General features: G+C 40.0%; 5 protein-coding genes across 5 annotated transcripts; 3 read left to right on the top strand and 2 right to left on the bottom strand.

Moving 5' to 3' along the window:
• Positions 1-42: 42 nt before the first annotated feature.
• On the bottom strand, positions 43-7,912 carry LOC132259179 (uncharacterized). The gene is made up of 7 exons (XM_059756731.1): positions 7,903-7,912; positions 7,312-7,724; positions 6,817-7,254; positions 6,409-6,750; positions 5,968-6,353; positions 1,325-1,913; positions 43-1,262 (listed from the first exon to the last, which is right to left on the bottom strand). Exons 1-7 carry the CDS (start codon positions 7,910-7,912, stop codon positions 93-95), a joined length of 3,348 nt encoding a protein of 1,115 aa, XP_059612714.1. The 3' UTR covers positions 43-92.
• Positions 2,038-3,954, top strand: LOC132260996 (UDP-glycosyltransferase UGT4-like). The gene is made up of 2 exons (XM_059759459.1): positions 2,038-3,343; positions 3,404-3,954. The coding sequence occupies exons 1-2, from the start codon at positions 2,186-2,188 to the stop codon at positions 3,797-3,799; spliced, it is 1,554 nt and encodes a 517-aa protein (XP_059615442.1). The 5' UTR covers positions 2,038-2,185; the 3' UTR covers positions 3,800-3,954.
• Positions 4,203-5,921, top strand: LOC132260995 (UDP-glycosyltransferase UGT4-like). Its single transcript, XM_059759458.1, has 2 exons — positions 4,203-5,411; positions 5,473-5,921. The coding sequence occupies exons 1-2, from the start codon at positions 4,239-4,241 to the stop codon at positions 5,860-5,862; spliced, it is 1,563 nt and encodes a 520-aa protein (XP_059615441.1). The 5' UTR covers positions 4,203-4,238; the 3' UTR covers positions 5,863-5,921.
• On the bottom strand, positions 7,860-11,828 carry LOC132260997 (SH3 domain-binding glutamic acid-rich protein-like). Its single transcript, XM_059759460.1, has 5 exons — positions 11,506-11,828; positions 9,939-10,310; positions 8,648-9,076; positions 8,266-8,391; positions 7,860-8,166 (listed from the first exon to the last, which is right to left on the bottom strand). Exons 1-5 carry the CDS (start codon positions 11,548-11,550, stop codon positions 8,080-8,082), a joined length of 1,059 nt encoding a protein of 352 aa, XP_059615443.1. The 5' UTR covers positions 11,551-11,828; the 3' UTR covers positions 7,860-8,079.
• Positions 11,829-16,763: 4,935 nt separating this feature from the next.
• On the top strand, positions 16,764-17,611 carry LOC132259178 (fork head domain-containing protein L1-like). The gene is made up of 3 exons (XM_059756730.1): positions 16,764-16,999; positions 17,062-17,131; positions 17,192-17,611. The coding sequence occupies exons 1-3, from the start codon at positions 16,764-16,766 to the stop codon at positions 17,609-17,611; spliced, it is 726 nt and encodes a 241-aa protein (XP_059612713.1).
• Positions 17,612-18,692: the final 1,081 nt, after the last annotated feature.

Raw genomic sequence — 18,692 nt, 5'->3', positions numbered from 1 at the left:
AAAAGCTCACATATCAAGATCATAAGCATAAATTTCAATGGTATTTACTATTTATTTATATCAATATAACTGTTATACTCAGAAAACACATCTCAATCCTTCTTAGATTTTCGCGATTTTTGCTTGAAGAAACATTTATAAATGCAACAAGATATCTTCAAAGTCACGATCAAAACTGCCGATAGGATAACAAGAAAGAAGGCTTGAACATCCCAGGAGTGTCTTTGGAACAAATTGAGGTCTAATGACGGGGATCTCATATGTGTCATGTTGGGATGCCTGAGAACATATTCTACCCACCAAACTGCTCTTTCCAGCGGTGAATCTTTCTCATCTCTAAAGATATTCGAGCGAATTTGGGCGTTCTCTCGATACTTTGGATCAGTTATCATATGCTCAATTAATTTTCGGAACGAATGTCTTTCAATGTTGACCACATCTCCTTGCAATGCCACTCCTGTTTTCAAGCTTAACTTTAAGTTGTGGAACTGGTCTGCAAAGACTGGAAGTCCGAGTATGGGAACTCCAAACCAAACCGATTCCTGTGTGCTGAGAAGACCGCAATGGCTGATGAAGAGTTTCATGTTCGGATGAGCCAGAAGGTCGCTTTGTGGCACAAATTTCTTGATCAAGACATTAGAAGGAACTTCCACTGGTAGAGAATCAGTTTCAAATTTCCAGATGAATGTGTATTGAGGAAGAGCTCTGAATGCTTCCAGGATCTCTATTTGTCTTGCATTTCCCAACATTTCACTCTTCATGTTGGTTCCCAAAGAGAAGAGAATCGCTCCATTCTTGGCATTGTCCATGACTTCTTGAAATTCCTTTGAAAGTCCTTTAGTCCTCGCAATTTGAAGACCTCCAACGGAAATCACATTTGGCATTAGTGGTTCTATTATATCCAAAGCTGGGTGCTTATTTATAAGAACTATTTTAGTTCTCTCTTCTATTTTCGCAGCATCCTGTGCATTGGGAAAGTCTTCCTTCATCATACTGTTAACTTTCGGGGCGATATAATACTTTCGTATAAATTGATCAAGAAAGATTAACAAATAATTATTCGCTCTGCCTAAGAATGTTGTCAAATCGACTTCCATAAAGGGGTAAGGCACGAAGGATGGCGTTAGAACACCACCAAAGATGTGATTAGCAAACCCAGAAGAGTAGAACGCAGTGGCGGATATCAAAGGAGGATTTCCAAACTTGTCCACAAATTTTACGAGGAATGGTCCAACCACGAAGTCATTGATGATTAAGTCGAACTACAAAAAGAAAGATATAAGTAATTGCTAGAAATACTATTAGAGCCATACTGTGTCCTTACCTTATAGTTGTCTGGATAGTTAAGAAGTTGTCGATATCCTGTTGACTTCACGATACCTTGTAGACTTTGCGTGCAGTAGCTCATGAACATATGATAGGCTAGATACGGATTCATCTTCCCCATTTCAAGGAAATCAATGTCTTGAGAGTGATCTTCACTTGAATCGTCATAGATCGTTTCGTACACTTTGTCTAAGTGGAGATAGTGAAGATTTTTTGGCGGATTTGTATCAATATCAGCCGATAGTGAAGTGACATTGTGACCTTTATCAACCAAAGCGTGCATTAACGTTCTTATCCAAATATGGTGACTCGGCGAAGCCACTGTTTCCAGCACAAGAATATTGGCAGCACTTATAAAACACGGCAGAACAGAAAGAATGAGTATAAACTTCATTTTGGCAATACTTCGATGATTACACGACGGAAGTATCTCGCCGACTGACGGGTTTTCAAATGATTTGGCATTCTTATGACCCTGGACAACTCTCGACGAGGCGTTATCATGCCAAATAATAATTGTGTAATAGTATATTTTTATCAGGTGCCGGAGTTTGTTATCAGAACGTAGAATGATTGTCCAAAATTGTAATCAAAGCAAGAAATAAATGCCTATGGAGATTGCGTTTTCCTTCTGGAAAGAGAGAACAAATTGATATAAAAACGATCATCACCTTTATTGTTCAGATAGCCAGTGAGAAGAGACCTAACACGATAATCAAGTATTACGTCATAAAGCACGGATAATGTGAGTAACCAATACAAACTTACCCAATTGTCTTGTGTGTTCTTTTCAACTCAAAACACTTTGTCACCAGCTCAGTACAGAATTGTCTGTGATTGTGGAGAGATCAGTGATGCGATGAAATCCATTGAAATTTCCCTGGTGTTATTCATTAACTTCTCATTGATACTGGGAGCGAATATTCTTGTGCTCGAGGGCCTTCCATCTCCCAGTCACCATGTTCTTTTCCGGGTTGTGAATGAAGCTTTAGCGGCCAGAGGACACAATGTCACCTCAATCAGTGCGGATATTGATGAAAATGTATCTCAAAACTTAACTTACCTTCACCTTGATCGTGTCTATGAGCATTTGTACGATAGTGATGACATGAATTTTGTGGATATAGGCAAGGTTAATCCTTGGATTACATTAGGAATCCTCAATCACTACATTCTGAAGGCATTTACCGGATTGCAGAAGTCTTCAGGATATCATCAGTTATTGGCCTATCCTGATGATTTCAAAGTCGATTTGATAATTTACGACTTCATAGCCACACCTATGCTCTTAGGCTTCAAGCATAAGTTCGGCAATCCACCTTTAATAGGTTTAACAGGATATAATGCCATTTCCACGACTAGTGCTATCATAGGTTCGCCCTATCACTCGGCATTTGTACCTCATCACTGTCGTTTGGACACTGGAAATAGTTTCTTGAAACGTGTGGAGAACTATCTACTCCACTGGGCAGATCATGCATCAAGAAAGTACATAATATTGCCTAAACTATACTCAGCATTGAAGAAAGATCTGCCTAACCTTCCGCCACTAGCTCAGCTCGAGGAAACAGCACGTCTGGCTTTGATAAATTACAATCCGGTTTTTGAGCCGTCAGAACCCATGCTGCCAGGAGTGATAGGGGTAGCAGGTCTACAAATTAAGGATCCCAAACCTCTTCCTCCGGATATTGAAGAGATCGCTTCGAAGGGGGCATTTATTTTCTTCAGCTTAGGCACCAATGCTCAGCCTGAAATGCTTGGTGATGCTAGACTCAAGCATATCATAGAAACCATGAGGGAACTAAAGCAGTTCATGTTCTTCTGGAAGGCAAAGGGCAGATTGCCAATTGACACTCCACCGAATCTTGTGATGCGATCTTGGTTTCCTCAGTCAGATCTATTGGCTCATCCCAATGCGCGGCTATTCATAAGTCACTGTGGTCTGCTCAGCACTTACGAAGCGACCTGGAGAGGAGTTCCCATTCTCGCCGTGCCTATTTTTCTGGATCAGTTCATGGTGAGGGTCATACATCAATTAGATCATTTATTTCATTTAATACAATTGATCTATTTTCAGAATGCTGAAAATTCCGTGAAGGCGGGAATGGCTCTCGAGTATGACATTAGAAACGTGACGAAGAACACTTTCAAAGCGATCATTCTCGAGATGATCAGTAATCCAAAATATAAGGAAAATACTCTCGTTAGGAGTAAATTGTTCAGGGATCAGCCGGAAATGCCACTCGATCGCGCATTGTGGTGGATTGAGTATGTAATTAGGAACCCAAAGGAGAACATCTTTAAATCAGAAGCCATCCAATTAAATATCTTCCAGAAGCATGATGTTGATGTGTTGATATTTATTTTTGTTATCTTTCTGATTATTCTGTATATAAAATTAAAAATCATCGCAGCAATACTTAGAGGGATCTGTAAATCGCTTCAGAAAACTCAGAAGAACAAAAAAGACTGAGAACCTGTAATCATTGAATAAACCTTTTTATCTATATACAAGTTGTCTTCCTGATTGTTTGTGAGATTTTAGTATTTATAGAGTCACCCCAGACAGAGGAATAAAGAAAGTAAATAGAATGCAGAAATATTAAAGTCCGTAGTCACAATAGTGTATATAGATAGAGACATGACTTAACAGATTGTTTTCGTCACTTCACATTGCATACATATATACAAAATAATCATGTTTGTACACAGGGCAAATCAAAGTTCGTGATATCAGAGAAAAGATGAGTGATTTTGCTTTTTCAATACACACAATACATATAGCATAGAATACAAAAATCATAGTTACATAAGAGCCTGAAATTATCATTGAGTGGGGATATTAAGCGAATGAGTTCGCACAATTTGTTAGTAAGTTATCAACTGTATAAGGTGAGAGACGTGAAATCAAAATGCTGTGGTTAGTTGTAATCTTAGGAATCGTGCATGCTAGGGAAGTTTTAGGCGCAAATATTCTGATTCTGGAGGGTCTCGCCTCTCCCAGTCATCATGTATTTATGCGTGTGATAAATGAAGCCCTCGCGAGACAAGGTCACAATGTTACCTCGATCAGTGCGGATGTCGAAGCCAATCCCGTGGCGAATTTAACATATCTACATAACGACAAAGTGTATGAACATATTTACCAAGGATATGATCCTGATGGCAATATGAATTTGATGGAGTTTGGAAGTGGTGGAAATCTCGCTACAATCATCGAAGTGGATGAATTCTATCGCAATACTCTGACGGGAATCAAGAAATCCAAGGGTTATCAGCAACTTTTAGCCTATCCAGATGACTTCAAGTTCGATCTCATTATTTATGACTACATGGCTTTACCTGTGCTACTGGGATTTCACCATAAATTCCGGAATCCTCCCCTAATTGGGCTCACAGCCTTCAATGGGATCTCTCCTTCTGTCTTCTTCGTTGGATCTTCATTCTATCCAGCTTACATTCCCTTCTACTTTGGCAGTGGATTTCGCGACACTTTTTTCGGACGAATAGAGAACACATTCCTCAATTACTTTGACTACTTCTTCAGGAATTACTGCACCCTCCCTAAGATGCATTCAATGGTTAAGGATGACTTTCCAGGCTTGCCTCCTTTAAGTGAACTTGAACGCCAAATGCGTCTTGTTCTGATAAATTACAGTCCAGCAGTTCACGATCCCGAACCCATGCTACCCAATGTGATCCCCATCGCTGGAATGCACATGCAGCAAATAAAACCCCTGCCAAAGGACTTCCAGGAGATCCTAGACAACGCCAAAAATGGAGTGATTCTCTTCAGCTTGGGAACGAATGTAAAGAGCTGGATGTTAGGCGAAGAGAGAATTCAAAAATTCGTCAACGCATTCCGAAAGCTCCCTCAGTACACGTTTATATGGAAATTTGACAATGAAGAAGTTCCCAATGTACCTAAAAATGTAATCATTAAGAAATGGGTGCCTCAAAACGATATCTTAGATCATCCAAATGCTAAACTCTTCATGAGTCATTGCGGTTTGCTGAGTACCCTGGAATCTACATGGCACGGCGTTCCCATTCTAGGAATTCCGATTTTCCTAGATCAATTTACAGTGAGTCTAAGTTGTGACTTTTTTTTTACAATATTCTAATATTAAAAACTTTTCTGTCTAGAATGCTGAACTGCTACAGAAGTCTGGAATCTCTGAGACGATTTTCATAAAAGATGTCACGACTGAGGAAATCGCCAAAGTAATCGCGAAGATGATGACTTCATCCAATTACAGAAACAATGCGAAGATACGATCGCAGTTATTCAGGGATCAGCCCCAACCCCCGCTTGAGAGGGCGCTGTGGCATATAGATTTCATCCTCAGGAATCCGGATGTTGAGTTCCTCCGCAGTAAATCCATCCATCTGGACATCTTCACTCGCCATAATGTGGATGTGATAGTTTTTGTCGTGGTCATCTTGATGATTTTCCTCTGTGTTGTCAGGAAAATCCTGAAACTCACATGTGGACGACGCAAGTCATCAAATCCACTGAAGCAAAAAACCAATTAATGTCTATCGTGCTTCGGAACTAATATTTTTTGTAATTTGTGCAAGATGTGTAATCATAATGATCAAAATATATTACACAAAATTTGCAAAAAAAAACATTTTTACTCCCTCTTCTTTTTCGCAGATTTCTTCTTCGCAATCCTTCTGAAGATTAGACACACAAGTTTGCTGATACAGAACAAGAAGATAAGGAATAGCGCTGAGAAGAAGGCGAGAACATCCCAAGAATGTCTTATGAAAACTCCCTGATCCAATGATTGGGATCTCATGTGAGTTGAGTTAGGATTCCTAAGAACGAATTCTGTCCACCAAATCGCTCTCTCCAGAGGTGTCTCCTTCTGGTCCTTGAAAATCCTAGACAGAGCCTGAGCATTGTTCCAATATTTGGGATCGTCCAGGATCTTCTTCATTACTTGCTGCAGAGAATGTCGTTCAATCTGCATGATGTCCTGCTGCTCAGCAATTCCTTGCTTAGCCAGAAGTCTGATATTCTGCAAGGCAAATTTTAGTCAAGTAAATGTCTCCTTCTGTAGGATACAATCTTACGTCAAATCCATCCGCAAATATGGGAATTCCCAGCATTGGAACGCCATGCCAAAGAGCTTCTTGGACGCTCAGAAGACCGCAATGAGTGATAAACAGCTTCAAGTTGGGATGAGCTAAAATGTCATTCTGAGGAAGCCAACTTCTGACCACAACGTTACTCGGTAGACGTCCCGGAATTTTCTCAGGGTCCATCTTAAAAATTATTGTATACTCAGAAAGAGATCTGAATGCTTCCAAAATTTCAGTGAAACGCTCGCTTTTCACCATGCTGCCCATAATGTTGGTGCCCAATGAGAACAAGATTACTCCTTTCTTTGCCTCATCGAGTATAGTTTGGAGGTCCTGAAGAAAGGAAAGAACAGAAATGCAAGTAGGTTCATGTTTCTAACATTCTTCTTGTGTCATTACCTTCGGAAGAGCATTTGCTCTCTGAATTTGCATGCCTCCAACGGAGATAACGTTCGGCAGTGATTGCTCTTGAATTGAAAGGACTGGATCTTTGTTAATCAATACAAATTTTACACTTTTGTCCAATTCTCGAACATCCTTCATGTTAGGGAAATCATGACCAAGGACTTTGTGAGTTCTGGGAGCAATGTAGTAGATTCGAATGAGGTAGTCAAAGTAAGTGAGGACAAAATTATTCATACGATCTTGGAAGGTCTCTAATTGGGAAGGGTAGAAAAGGGAAGGTATAAATGCTGGGGTGAAAGTTCCTCCAAGAACTGGTATTGAGAATCCAGAAGAAGAGTAGGCAGTTGCACCTATAATAGGCGTGCTGGGAAACTTTGTGGCGAACGGAAGAAGAAGTGGGCCAAGTACGAAATCGTAGATGATCAGGTCAAACTAAAGAAATTGAGTGAATATTACAGCTTGTTTAAATAAATTTTTTTTTATTCCTACCTTGAAATCATCCGGATAGTCCAGAAGCTGCTTATATCCTTTAGAAATCACTATTCCCTCAAGTGATCGCTTGCTTACTGTCACAAATATTAAGCTTTGCATTACGCTGTTAGCTTTCCCAAGTTCAACGTAGTTAATATCACCAGAACCATCGTAAATAACTTCATAGACTTTATCCAAGTGTAGATAGTGAAGATTTTCAGGAGTGTCTTCCTCAATATCCGCAGAAATGGCTGTGATATTGTGCCCTTTTGACGCCAGGGCGTAAGTCAACGTTTTCATCCAAACATGATGGCTTGGAGAAGGCACACATTCAAGAACTAAGATATTAGCACAGTTCACTAAATAAGATAATTGTAGCAAAACTAGTAAGATCTTCATGATCAATAGCGAACAATGTAAGAGATCTACTTCTTTGCCTTTCTAAATTGCACTGAAGTTCGGAATATAATCTCCTTCCTTATAAAGTTTAATTATCAGATAAGATACATTTTAGGATATGATAAATTATCAGATAATTAGGCAGATAAAAGTTCAAATAACTCTCGTTCTTCTGAATTATTTTTTTTTGTATTTTATTATCAATTTCACGTGATTTCATTGTTTCGTTGTGTCTTATGCTCGTTAGATACTCCGTAAGAGTAAAGATTCCAGCCTGAAGAGAATGTGTGGAGAGTGAGCAAGAAGAAGAGTAAATGTCTGATGTGGGAGTGTTTTATAGAGTATAGATAGGATCCCCCGAAGTCCCCTTTCAGCAAAGCAGGAATATCAATTTTCCTCTCCATCCTCTTTTGCATTTCCATTCTCCTTCGGATTCTCTTCAACTGGGATGCTTTCATTTGCCTCGGTGTTTTCCTGGAAAAAGAAAATAAAATACAGTTAATTTTTAATGGTAAGATTTTTACTTCCCAACCTTGCATACTTAATAGTAATTATTAAGCAAGGATATCAAACCTTATCTAAGCTCTGAGTCTCTTCTTGAGATTGCGTCTCTTGTTCACTCGGATCTGGCGGATTTTCGGCATCATCTTGTGTGCTTTTGGGCTCCTCCTCTGTCGCATTGACCACCTCCTCGACTTTCTTTATTCCCACCAGGAATGGAGCATTCATTACACCGGGGCAAAAATCAGGTGGGAAAAGTAAAGAAATCAATTAGGATACACGCTTAGGATGTCTCAAAGCACACATCGATCCAATCGCTCATATTTAGCATCTAGATTTAGAACCTAGTGTAAGCAGCAGAATTAATACATGCTTCTGTATAAAAACTGTTATGATTAGTTTGATGGGAAAATTAGTGAGAAGATAGAGACACTATTCGGCCACATTTCCAAACCTCTTCCTCCTCTTCTTCCTCAATTTCTTCTTCCACTTCCTCCTCTTCTTCGCTGGCTTCTTCCTCCTCGTCTGCCGTGGAATCTTCAGTCTCTTTAGCTTCTTCATCTTTTGGCTTGTCCTCAATACTTTCGTCATTGTTTGGTAAAGCTTCTTTCGTCTCTGCTTCCTCATCTTCGCTTGCTTTGGTTTCATTTGCCTCCTTGGCATCGTCTTCTTCAGCTTCAGATTCCTTGTTGTTCTCTTCATTTTCATCATTTTCTTTCTTCTCGGCATCGGCCTTCTTCACTTCCTTCTTTGTTTCTTCTTGATCTCCAAAGATATCATCGATCTCCTCCTCTTCAACTTCTCCATTCTCCTTAGCCTCATTTTCTGCTCCCTTTTTGGGTTCTGCCTCGCCATTCTCTGCTGGCCTTTCCTTCTCAACATTCTGGAGGCAAATTTTTGTGAATTTTGATCATAACGCCAATGTTTGATGGGGGGTTGGATGCAGGAGATGAAAATCAATACGGAAATCTTATATGATAAATTATACTTTTATTTTTTCTAAAAAATAAATTTGATATATCAAATATTTCTTCTTACGGGTTAAATACACAGAAAATTCTCATTCTTATGCCATTGCAATTGGAACGAACAAAAATGCACGTTATTTTGGTTCGAAAATTCACTCTGTGAGCTTTCACTTTGCACAACACAACATAGAAATAAAATTCTGTTTTTGGATAATACAAAAATGCCTATTTAGGAGACAATCTCAACGATGCTTGCAGCAATATTAACAATGTTTAGAATTTGGGTTATATATTGTTACCAATTAGACTATTTTTTGATTACTTCGCATTCTGGCGATGAATTTGTCTCAGTAGAAAACTCTATCATGCAATTTTTGTTAGAGAGAAAAGCGATAGATATAAAATAGAATTACAAATAATTATCAACTATAAAATTAGATATAAAATATAGAATGATTATTTATTCAAGTATAATTGTTTTAAATGATCTTAAAGCTTATTGCATAGTACAAATTGCCATTATTTCAGCAAAATGGATTCAGCTTACAAATTACAAATCGATATAACAAATGTATAAAAATTTTGACAATGTCTTGTAATTCTTAGTGTCTTTCATTTATTATTGTACGCTTCATTCAACTGTTAAGGAGTGATAGATAAACAATGTGAAAAAGGATATACTAAGCTATAAAGGGGAATGCAAACCATCGTCAAGGCTTAATTAAGTGTGAGAAAATCAGCTCTGCGATAAATTAATCAAAAAGGGGTTCTTCAAACCTCTCTGTTTTCGGTCTCTTCGCTGTTCTCCTTGTTCTCTTCCTCCACGTGTCCGTTCTTGTCCTTTGCCGTGGACAGTTCGATCTCCGCCGTCGAGACTGCCGGCTCAACCTTCAGGAACTGCTCCAGTGTGTCCACCTCGTTGGCCAAGTCGAAGCCATCGTAGTCTCCACAGTAGTCTGCATCGTTGTAGATCTGAGGCGGAAGCGGATGCCGTGGCGATGGATCGCTGCCAGTGGCTCCAGTGCTGGTCGAATTGGTGTGCATGAACTCCTTCTCCGCCTCCTTGCCAGGCTCCGCGATGTCCACAACTTCGTACGGGATGTTTTTACTGTCGAGAATCATGAGGACGCGCTGCTGTCGCTTCTTCACCTGCAAACACCCATCAGATTAGCGGATATTCTCTTTCACACATGGCTAAACATGAGGAACCAACGCGCGAGAATCATCATTTCATGTCTCACATCTTCGCTACGGATTTGTGCTCCGCAACCAATGAATAAAATTGCCCGCGCTTGCATTGCTGATTAATTGGGCCTCGCCACACTGTGAGTGTGGGATTAAAATTGTTGGGGATTTGATGAATAAGACAAGGGGAAATGCCTAACAAAATGTAGATAAGCACTCGCCCGGCTTTGCTCAAGTGGAGCTGTGATTCTAGGAGCTAAATCGCATAGAGACGGAACTTTAAAGCCCGTACATTCTGGTTCCTTTGGTTTCCATTGCAAAGGATACCCTAACTAACCATCTCCCATGCTTAGCTACCGGATTTCGTGACGACTTATTCTGATGATGGCATAAAATATGCACAAGCTGAATTTCAACTATTTGACGCACAAGAATATTTCCCCCTTGTTTCTTATCGCCAAAACCGGCGAATACTCATATAATTACTCACATTCTATCAGTTTAGCAAAGCCGTCGCCTCTTTCAATAAAGCATTTTTATCTGTGCCTTTATTGACTATTTATTGACATTTGCGTCCTTATTTAACATAATGAAACGCCCAAAAATTGCATAAGGCCCATTTTTCTCACAAATGCGCCTCAGCTGCATTGTGCGCCGATTCTCAGCATTACCGCCTTATTTGGCACAAGACTTCATTGAAGTGGAAAATCCCCTGCAACGCGCCATCGAGTTCTTGGCCGGCCAACAAGTGGCGCCCGGTCGAGACTTCCTCTCTCAGAGCCTCTAAGCGTGATCAGCCGTGATCTTGTCCCCGAAAAGAGAGGTGAAAACACGCCGCGAGAGCCAAAATTGTTGGGGATTTTATTATTAGAACCTCTCTGCGAGAATTGGGGGTTCGTGTCACTGAGTTTGAGCGTCTCCGGAAGAGGAAGACATTTGGGTGGTGTCCCCCAAACAGTTGCTAAATCCCCGTCAATTTATTGAGGCATCTGCAAGTGGAGCAGCTGCGGGTGGCTCTTTGGCTCGCGAGGGACGCCCGGGGCGTGATTTAGATGGCGAAAAGTATGGGAAATATGCGGTTTTTTCACTGCGAAAAGTGCCAACAAAGATGGTGGCCTATCCCAAGTGTTGCATCCACTTTTAATTACATGTACTTTACCTCCTTATTGCCGGACATGCCGCTTATGTACACCTTCACCACCATTTTTGCCGATCTACCCTTATGACACAACGAAACTAATAAGCTATTTCTCTATAAATTCACGGAAAAATCGCACCAGAAAAGTCTTGTACGTCAAATCGCTTCTTGTTTCGAGACAACTTATATGGCAAATAATGTTTTGTGTGTCAAACTTATAACGAGAAAGAGAGAGAAAGAATTGTGATATATCACACTAAACGTCTTCCGACAGTCTTTGTGTGAAATTCTTTCTCTCTTTATGCACTACAGATGGCCAGAAAGGCGACTAAAGAGTACTATTTGTTTGCTATGTGAACAGCATTTAGAGAAAAAATAGTTTTTTTGCCCAATTGAATCTCCCCATTGACATTATAAGCCCGATAAAAACAAGAGCTACTCGTCTCTTTCTGCCTGTTCTTTTACATCTGTCAGTGGCGTCATCTACTGATCTCTTATAAACATTTCGTATCGAGAATACAGGCTAAATATATAAGAGAATGCTAGTGCTGCCCATTTGGCATATCATGGCGCTGTTGTCACGGAGCGTATGGCGTTGAAAAATCGCGGGAAAACAACCTCGCCCACCCCCAAAAATTCAGATAGTATCTCCTTGGGATTGGCAATTATTGTGACTTTTCCCATTAAACCCCATCAATGTTAAGCCACCGCAAGTACTACACCTTGAAAATCCACCCAATTAAACTCTTTTAGTCCCTCCCATTTGAAAGTTACACTAATCTCCCAGCAATCCCTCACAATAGCCGCGAAATTAAAACTATACACTCACCCCGTCCCGAAATGGGGATTCCTCTTAATTATTCCTTGATTTTCTAGTTTCCACCCGGCATTTATTGCCTTCTCGGCATTCTAAGCGGCCACTCTTAGAAGGAAATTGATGTGGGGTTGAGGATTTGAATCCCATTTTCATTCTCCGTGGAACCGCGTGTGTGGCCAGACAATAAAATTCTATTTGTATATAAATGCGAACAGGGATTTTATGTCAGCTTCGAGAGTCTTTTCATCACACATTCACTCGTTCTCTCTCGCTCTCTCTCCGCCTCTTGGGCAGCTATCTTATGTTTTTGGGGAAGAAGATACCACAATGTTATACATAATGGCACACAGAGATTCACTGGTTGATTGAAGAGGGGTGGAAATCACCAGAACTTAGAATATTTGCTGGGTAACACAAAGAAGCAGAAACCATTTAAAACAAGTGTATAAGCAGTGGAAAAAGAAATAAACTTCTTTAGGTGAATTTCATGCAGAAAAATTCATTTTTAATGGTGAAAACATAGCATTTTTCACATAACTTGTTCTTTTACTAAAGTGCAATGCGTCAAAACATTAAAATACATTAAGGAACTTCTAATTAATGTGATGTATTTTGTGATTGAAAAAACTGGGGCTTTTTTCCCAGGATTTTTTATTTAAAATTAACAAACATGAAGTACATAAAATCAATTATAAACTAAATAATAATTTAGAATTGGAAAATAGTTTGTTGTACAGTTGTTTTGATATTTATATTGAAATGAGAAAGCTGTAAATAAAGCTTCCAATATGTTAGGAATTTTTTGTCTGGGAAATAATCAGTGAGTTTATAGGATGTGGAAATCAATAAGTTTACACTCGTTGCCAAAAAACAGAAAGATGACCGATTTAAATTCGAAGAAACAACATTTATCGACCTTAGTTTTAGCTTCCAAACTTGTTATTTGCCTTCGAAAACCTCTGCCTGGATAATAAGACTTGGCAAAGATTTTGCTCTCCCCTTTATTTTGCAGTCTCAAGAATAAACACTTATAAATCACTCGCCTCTTGATGTCATGCTTTTTTGGAAAAATCATTTGTTGACGAAGAAATATACAAACAATTTCTCTTGTTCAATGGCAAAACTAATCAATATGTGGAATTTTTCTAAATTTCCCACTGAACACTTTTCGCGCCTTTTGCCTAGTGGACAAGACTGGAGGCTTCACATTATTTACTTGCTGTATTTTGTACTGTGGGCGTTTGATGGTTGGAAACATCCAAGAAAAAACCGCATAAAACATTTATACAGACGCGCGGTTAGTTGTTAAAATGTTGTGTGTTGAAAATGTTTACGGGGGGGAAAATTCAAAGGAAAATATTTACGGAGCGGGTGAAATCGCTTTTGATCTGTAAGCGCTTGTCCTCCATATAAATGAGCCCTTTTTGCCCAATCGCCGAGCCTCATTTCCCTTCCTCAAGACATGGCTTTTGAGCATGGGTCATCAGGCTTTTGGCGGCTGTTCAGCTCAGTGGGGATTTTCGCGCACTAAATCGCATGCCTCGTTGAGAATGACTGGAAAAAGGGCATTCAACACTTCGTTGCTTTATTAACCGTGCAACAGATGAAAAATAAATAAATTCCGGGAAAAAATTATACAACCATTTCGGATAGGTTGATGGATGAATGAGTGTGGCGAGGCAAAAGGCAAAATAGCAATGGTAAAGCAGTGGGAAGAACACATTTGAACAAACATTATTTGTTTATTTAATATAACCCGAAATTAACTTTATTGCTTTTCTTTGATACATCCATTTCTTCGTGTGTGTTGTTTGCCAAATGAAAAGGAGTCGCACTCATTCACCGATTTCTCTGTCTTCCACGGGGCGAACAATTGTTGAAATGGTTGCTTTTTTGCCGATTAAGTCTAGCCACGATCAATGATTCGTCCAGATTGTTTCTGGAAGATGAAAAGAGTAATTTGATGTTCAGAAGCGTCAAAAGGGAAATCGCAGTGCCTCTCAAAATTTTCTCAGCGCCCCACACATCATGAATAGAGACTCCAACATCGTTAAGACTATTAATTCTGTTTACATACAGCGTCTTGAATTGATCGAAGTCAAGGAGGATTTCACATGCGATATTGCCGAGAGTTTTCTTTAATCTTTTCGACTCTACTGGAAGAGGCTAAAATTAGTCACTCTCCTCATATTAAAGCACAGCATCTTTTGCAAGGAGCAATGCATCCTCACGAACATTGTGGGCCATTCATCATCGAGATTAAAATGCTCTTCGCATCCTCGCTGGCAGAAAATGGAAACAATAAATAGAAAACAAGGCTGAATAATTATGAATTAGTGCCGAGATGTCGGATTAGACGACTCAATGCAGATGCATTGCGTTCGAATTTTGATCTAATTTATTCCTCAAAACAATAACAACACTCTTGTTGTCTTTTCCACTGAATTCCTGTCTTCAATCCCCTCCTTCAACTTCTCTCTGCCACTTTCTCTCGCTTTTCACTGTTTATCCGTTTCAAGTGTCTCTCCTCTTCGAGCGTGTCAAACAATCATAATTGAGTTAGCATCGCATTTAGATGAAAAGACATAGTTTCTACTTTTCCTTGGCAATTTTTCCTCTTTTCTCTGCCCCTGAAACTCGCGAAAAATCGACGTTATACAAATTGTGTCTCCACCCCCTTTGAGAATTCATATTGATGTCATTTTTGCATTTGTCGCTGATGGCGTGAGAAATGATTGTGTGTGCTTCTCATCCCCATGAATATCATGAGATTTCCCACTGACGCACATAAGAGGCGAGAAATCCTTTTTTTGCTGGAAATTCAGGGACATTTTTCAGGTGAAAAATATGGCCTGAGAAAAGTGCCGAGGAAGATAATCCTCTTCAGGCAGCGAGAATGGAAGTTATTGTGTGTATTTCTCATATTTGCACACGACATGGAGCACTTAGAGCCACACTCCTCCTCCACAGCATCCTTCCGCGTGCTCCACACGCTAAATGCCTCCCGAAAGTTTGGGGATGGGTTTGTACCTTGAAATTTGAGGAGTCTCCCGCCAGGGTTATTGATTGTTGTTGAGGAATTACGCGGCAGGAAATAAATGGATGTTTATTTTTCTACAAGTTGAAGTGGAGACGCACATATTGCAAGAATCATCCCCAAAGTGTTGAAGGATGAGAACATTCAGAGGCAATCATACATTTGAATCCAAATTTTGTTCGTTTTTAGAAGGAATAGTCAGTGATTGCGAATATAGAGAATATTTGGCTCGACATTTTCCTAACATTTTAGTTTAGAGAAAGAAAAACTTTATAATCTTTATGCTGATGGTTTTTCGATTAAATGCTTTTACAGTCATAATTTCGAGTTAAGTAGAAGAAATGTCAATAAATTCCAACTTATCGTTACTCATAATTATTTATCATCTCTTAATCATTTCAGTTCTCTTTGAAATTGATCCTCTCTCTGACCACTTGTATCGAGCTATACTTTTAAGGCGGGAACCACGCTTGATGAAATGTTTACAGTTTGAGAAAACGCAATTCTAGCCAATCCCTCGGATTTCACATGGATTTTTCACACACAGAGCGTGGAAAATGTTCTCCGCCTTCTCAAAAGCGTGTGTCTGTGTGTGTGTATTTGAATTAAATATTGATGATTTCTCAAATCAATTAAATTGCGCTTCTTTGATGGGAATATTCTATGGATGAGAAGCATACAGCTGAGTTGCTCCTTACTCAAAGATACTGGAATGGGGTGACGATGTTTGAGTGGATAGAAAATATATTGGGAAGAAATTTGTCCCACAAGAGCCTTTTATGTCATTTTTACATCCCGGAAATTTTACGATGCCATAAGCGCGCATTAAAAGAAACCAGAAAGAATTTAATAAACAGTTGAGGAGAGAGTGAGAGTCTGGGGTGATTATCGAGGGAATATTCCTTGTGATTTGGCGGTGAGAGAAAAAAAAATTGTCAGAAGAGAGAAATCAAAGCGCAATTAAATGACTTGTTATGTTTACAAAACACACCACGATCTTATGGCATCGTAAAATCGCGTGTGATCTTCTTCTCTCTGTGGCGGCCTCTAAATGGCATTCTTCCTCTGGCCCAATTGTATACCCATTTCTGGGATGGGTGGAGCTGAATCAGGAATTTTCCTTCCTCCCAAGACACTTGGCCAGAGCGAGATGGCGAGAGGATAGAGTGCAAATACAGGGAAATTTTTTCGGGACAAAAATCTCTGCATAAACATCTTCTCGTGGCTTTCCCCCCTTATTTTATTATCCACCGCCTTGCGGTTGTTTCTGTTTCTGTTCAGCGAAAAACAAATAGATCACTTTGCTGCTGTTTAAGATCTTCTTGGTCGTTTAGTGATCTGTCAGACACACTGTGGTTTTGTGGTGAACGCATCTCCGTTTTGCTTTCTTGATCGGCAGAACCGACGGCTGAAGTGAAAGTGAATATGTTTCCCGCTTATGGGACTTTGGAGCAATTTTCTCCGTACTACAGATGTCTTCATGAGGGCACATATTTGTCCTTTCCTGAGGCTTTGTGGCCCTTGCCATTGTCTCTGGTAAAGGCCAACAATCGCCCTGAGAAGCCACCTTTTTCCTATATTGCCCTCATTGCAATGGCCATCAGCAGTTCACCTAATCAGAGGCTCACTCTCAGTGGAATTTACAAGTTCATCATGGACAAGTGAGTACATATATCAATGTCAATTTGGTGCTAAAATTCAGAGAATTCTTTTCATCGTAAAGGTTTCCTTACTATCGGGACAATAAGCAAGGATGGCAGAATTCCATTCGTCACAATCTCTCACTTAATGATGTGAGTATTCTTCCTCTAAAACCCAAGATTCTCTCAAGAATAACCAAGATTTTATCTCAGTGCTTTGTCAAAGTACCTCGGGACAAGAGCACGGTGGATGAGGATGGTTCTTCAGCTGGCAAAGGAAGCTACTGGATGCTGGATCCTTCGGCAGCAGATATGTTCGAACAGGGAAACTATCGCAGGAGACGCACAAGAAGACAGAGACACTCAAAGCTGCTCTTCCAAGATCCCTACACAAGTCTTCTGCACATGAATTCGAGGCACTCAAGTGAGCACGACTTCTTGGCCAATCTGGCAAAAGCACAGTCTGCAGATAGTGCTACAATTCATCAGAACTACTTGGCACATTTTAGCGAGAACCTCAGTTCTTTGTTCGGTGGGTTTCCGCGTAATTTGCTAGATCTCACAACGGATGCCAGAAACAGTTCATCGCCAAAATCTAATCTCTTCACCATAGAGAATCTCATCAAGAAGTGATGTAAGTTGGTTTTTTTTTCAATAAAAATCTCGGTAATTTGCAGTGATTGCCGTGAAATGTGAACGTGACTTGCATTGTGAGTGGACAAAAAGCATTCCTCCCCCTTCAGAAATATTCGCTATATTTGCCTATTGTGTGGAAATTGTTGCAAACGTGACAAAATAGCCATTGGGCAAATTGTCCATGAAAGAGGAAGCTCAATGGCTTTTCATTGCATTCTGAAATATCTTCATTCGATGCGGGTGCGAAGTGACAAATCGTGGGGCAAAAGCCAGTTCAGTGGATCTTCTGGGTGATGTTGGAAAAGTGACCAGAAGGGTTGGAACGCTCACTCACTGTCCATTGTCGATTTTGTGGCCGGAATGGTAGATTCGAAGTGCTGGTATTCGAGTTAAATCACACAATTTTCATGCAAACACCCGAACATATTCACCAATTCATGTCCTCAAATGTAAGGGCACCTCTTTGAACCAACCATCCAAAGAGTCATTCAGCGATTTTTGCCTATAGATTGGCTTCGAGTCGCGAATTTTCCGTCTTCTTGATAACGTGTTGTGCTCATTACAATTCCGGTGATTTGGGGGATGAGATGCTCCCACTGAATGTGGACCAGGATTTGGAAGGCTCCCATTGTGAGATGCACAGCGCGCGTGCCCACTCGACGACATGCGAAACATATTAGCTCCGAAAATGAAAACATAATTTGAAACACTTTCACTTTATGGCTGTGCCACAGTGAAAAAAGCAACACCACCCTCTTGAGAGGCCACCCGCAAGAAAAAAGGCAAAGCCCAGGGAAAGAGGGGACCTTTTCTGCAAGACCACTTGCCAATTTTTTCTCTCTTGGAGCGTTGATAAATTTTATTAAGACACTTGGAGTAAAAATTTACATATAAATGTCGTTCCTACACACACTCTTGACTCTCATGGCTACGCACTGGCGACGAATGGTGAAATAGGGTGTATTTTGGCGACTAGAGAGACACTGTGTGAGGTATCCTTTTTCAAATATTCAAATCCATTCTCGAAAATCCTTCCACTTAAGGCGAACACATCATGCCCAGGGAGAAAGAAATGGTT

This window comes from Phlebotomus argentipes, unplaced genomic scaffold (genome assembly GCF_947086385.1).
Source record: "Phlebotomus argentipes unplaced genomic scaffold, Phlebotomus argentipes genome assembly scaffold_18, whole genome shotgun sequence".
Classification (NCBI taxonomy): domain Eukaryota; kingdom Metazoa; phylum Arthropoda; class Insecta; order Diptera; family Psychodidae; genus Phlebotomus; species Phlebotomus argentipes.
This window is presented reverse-complemented; position numbering and strand designations above follow the sequence as displayed.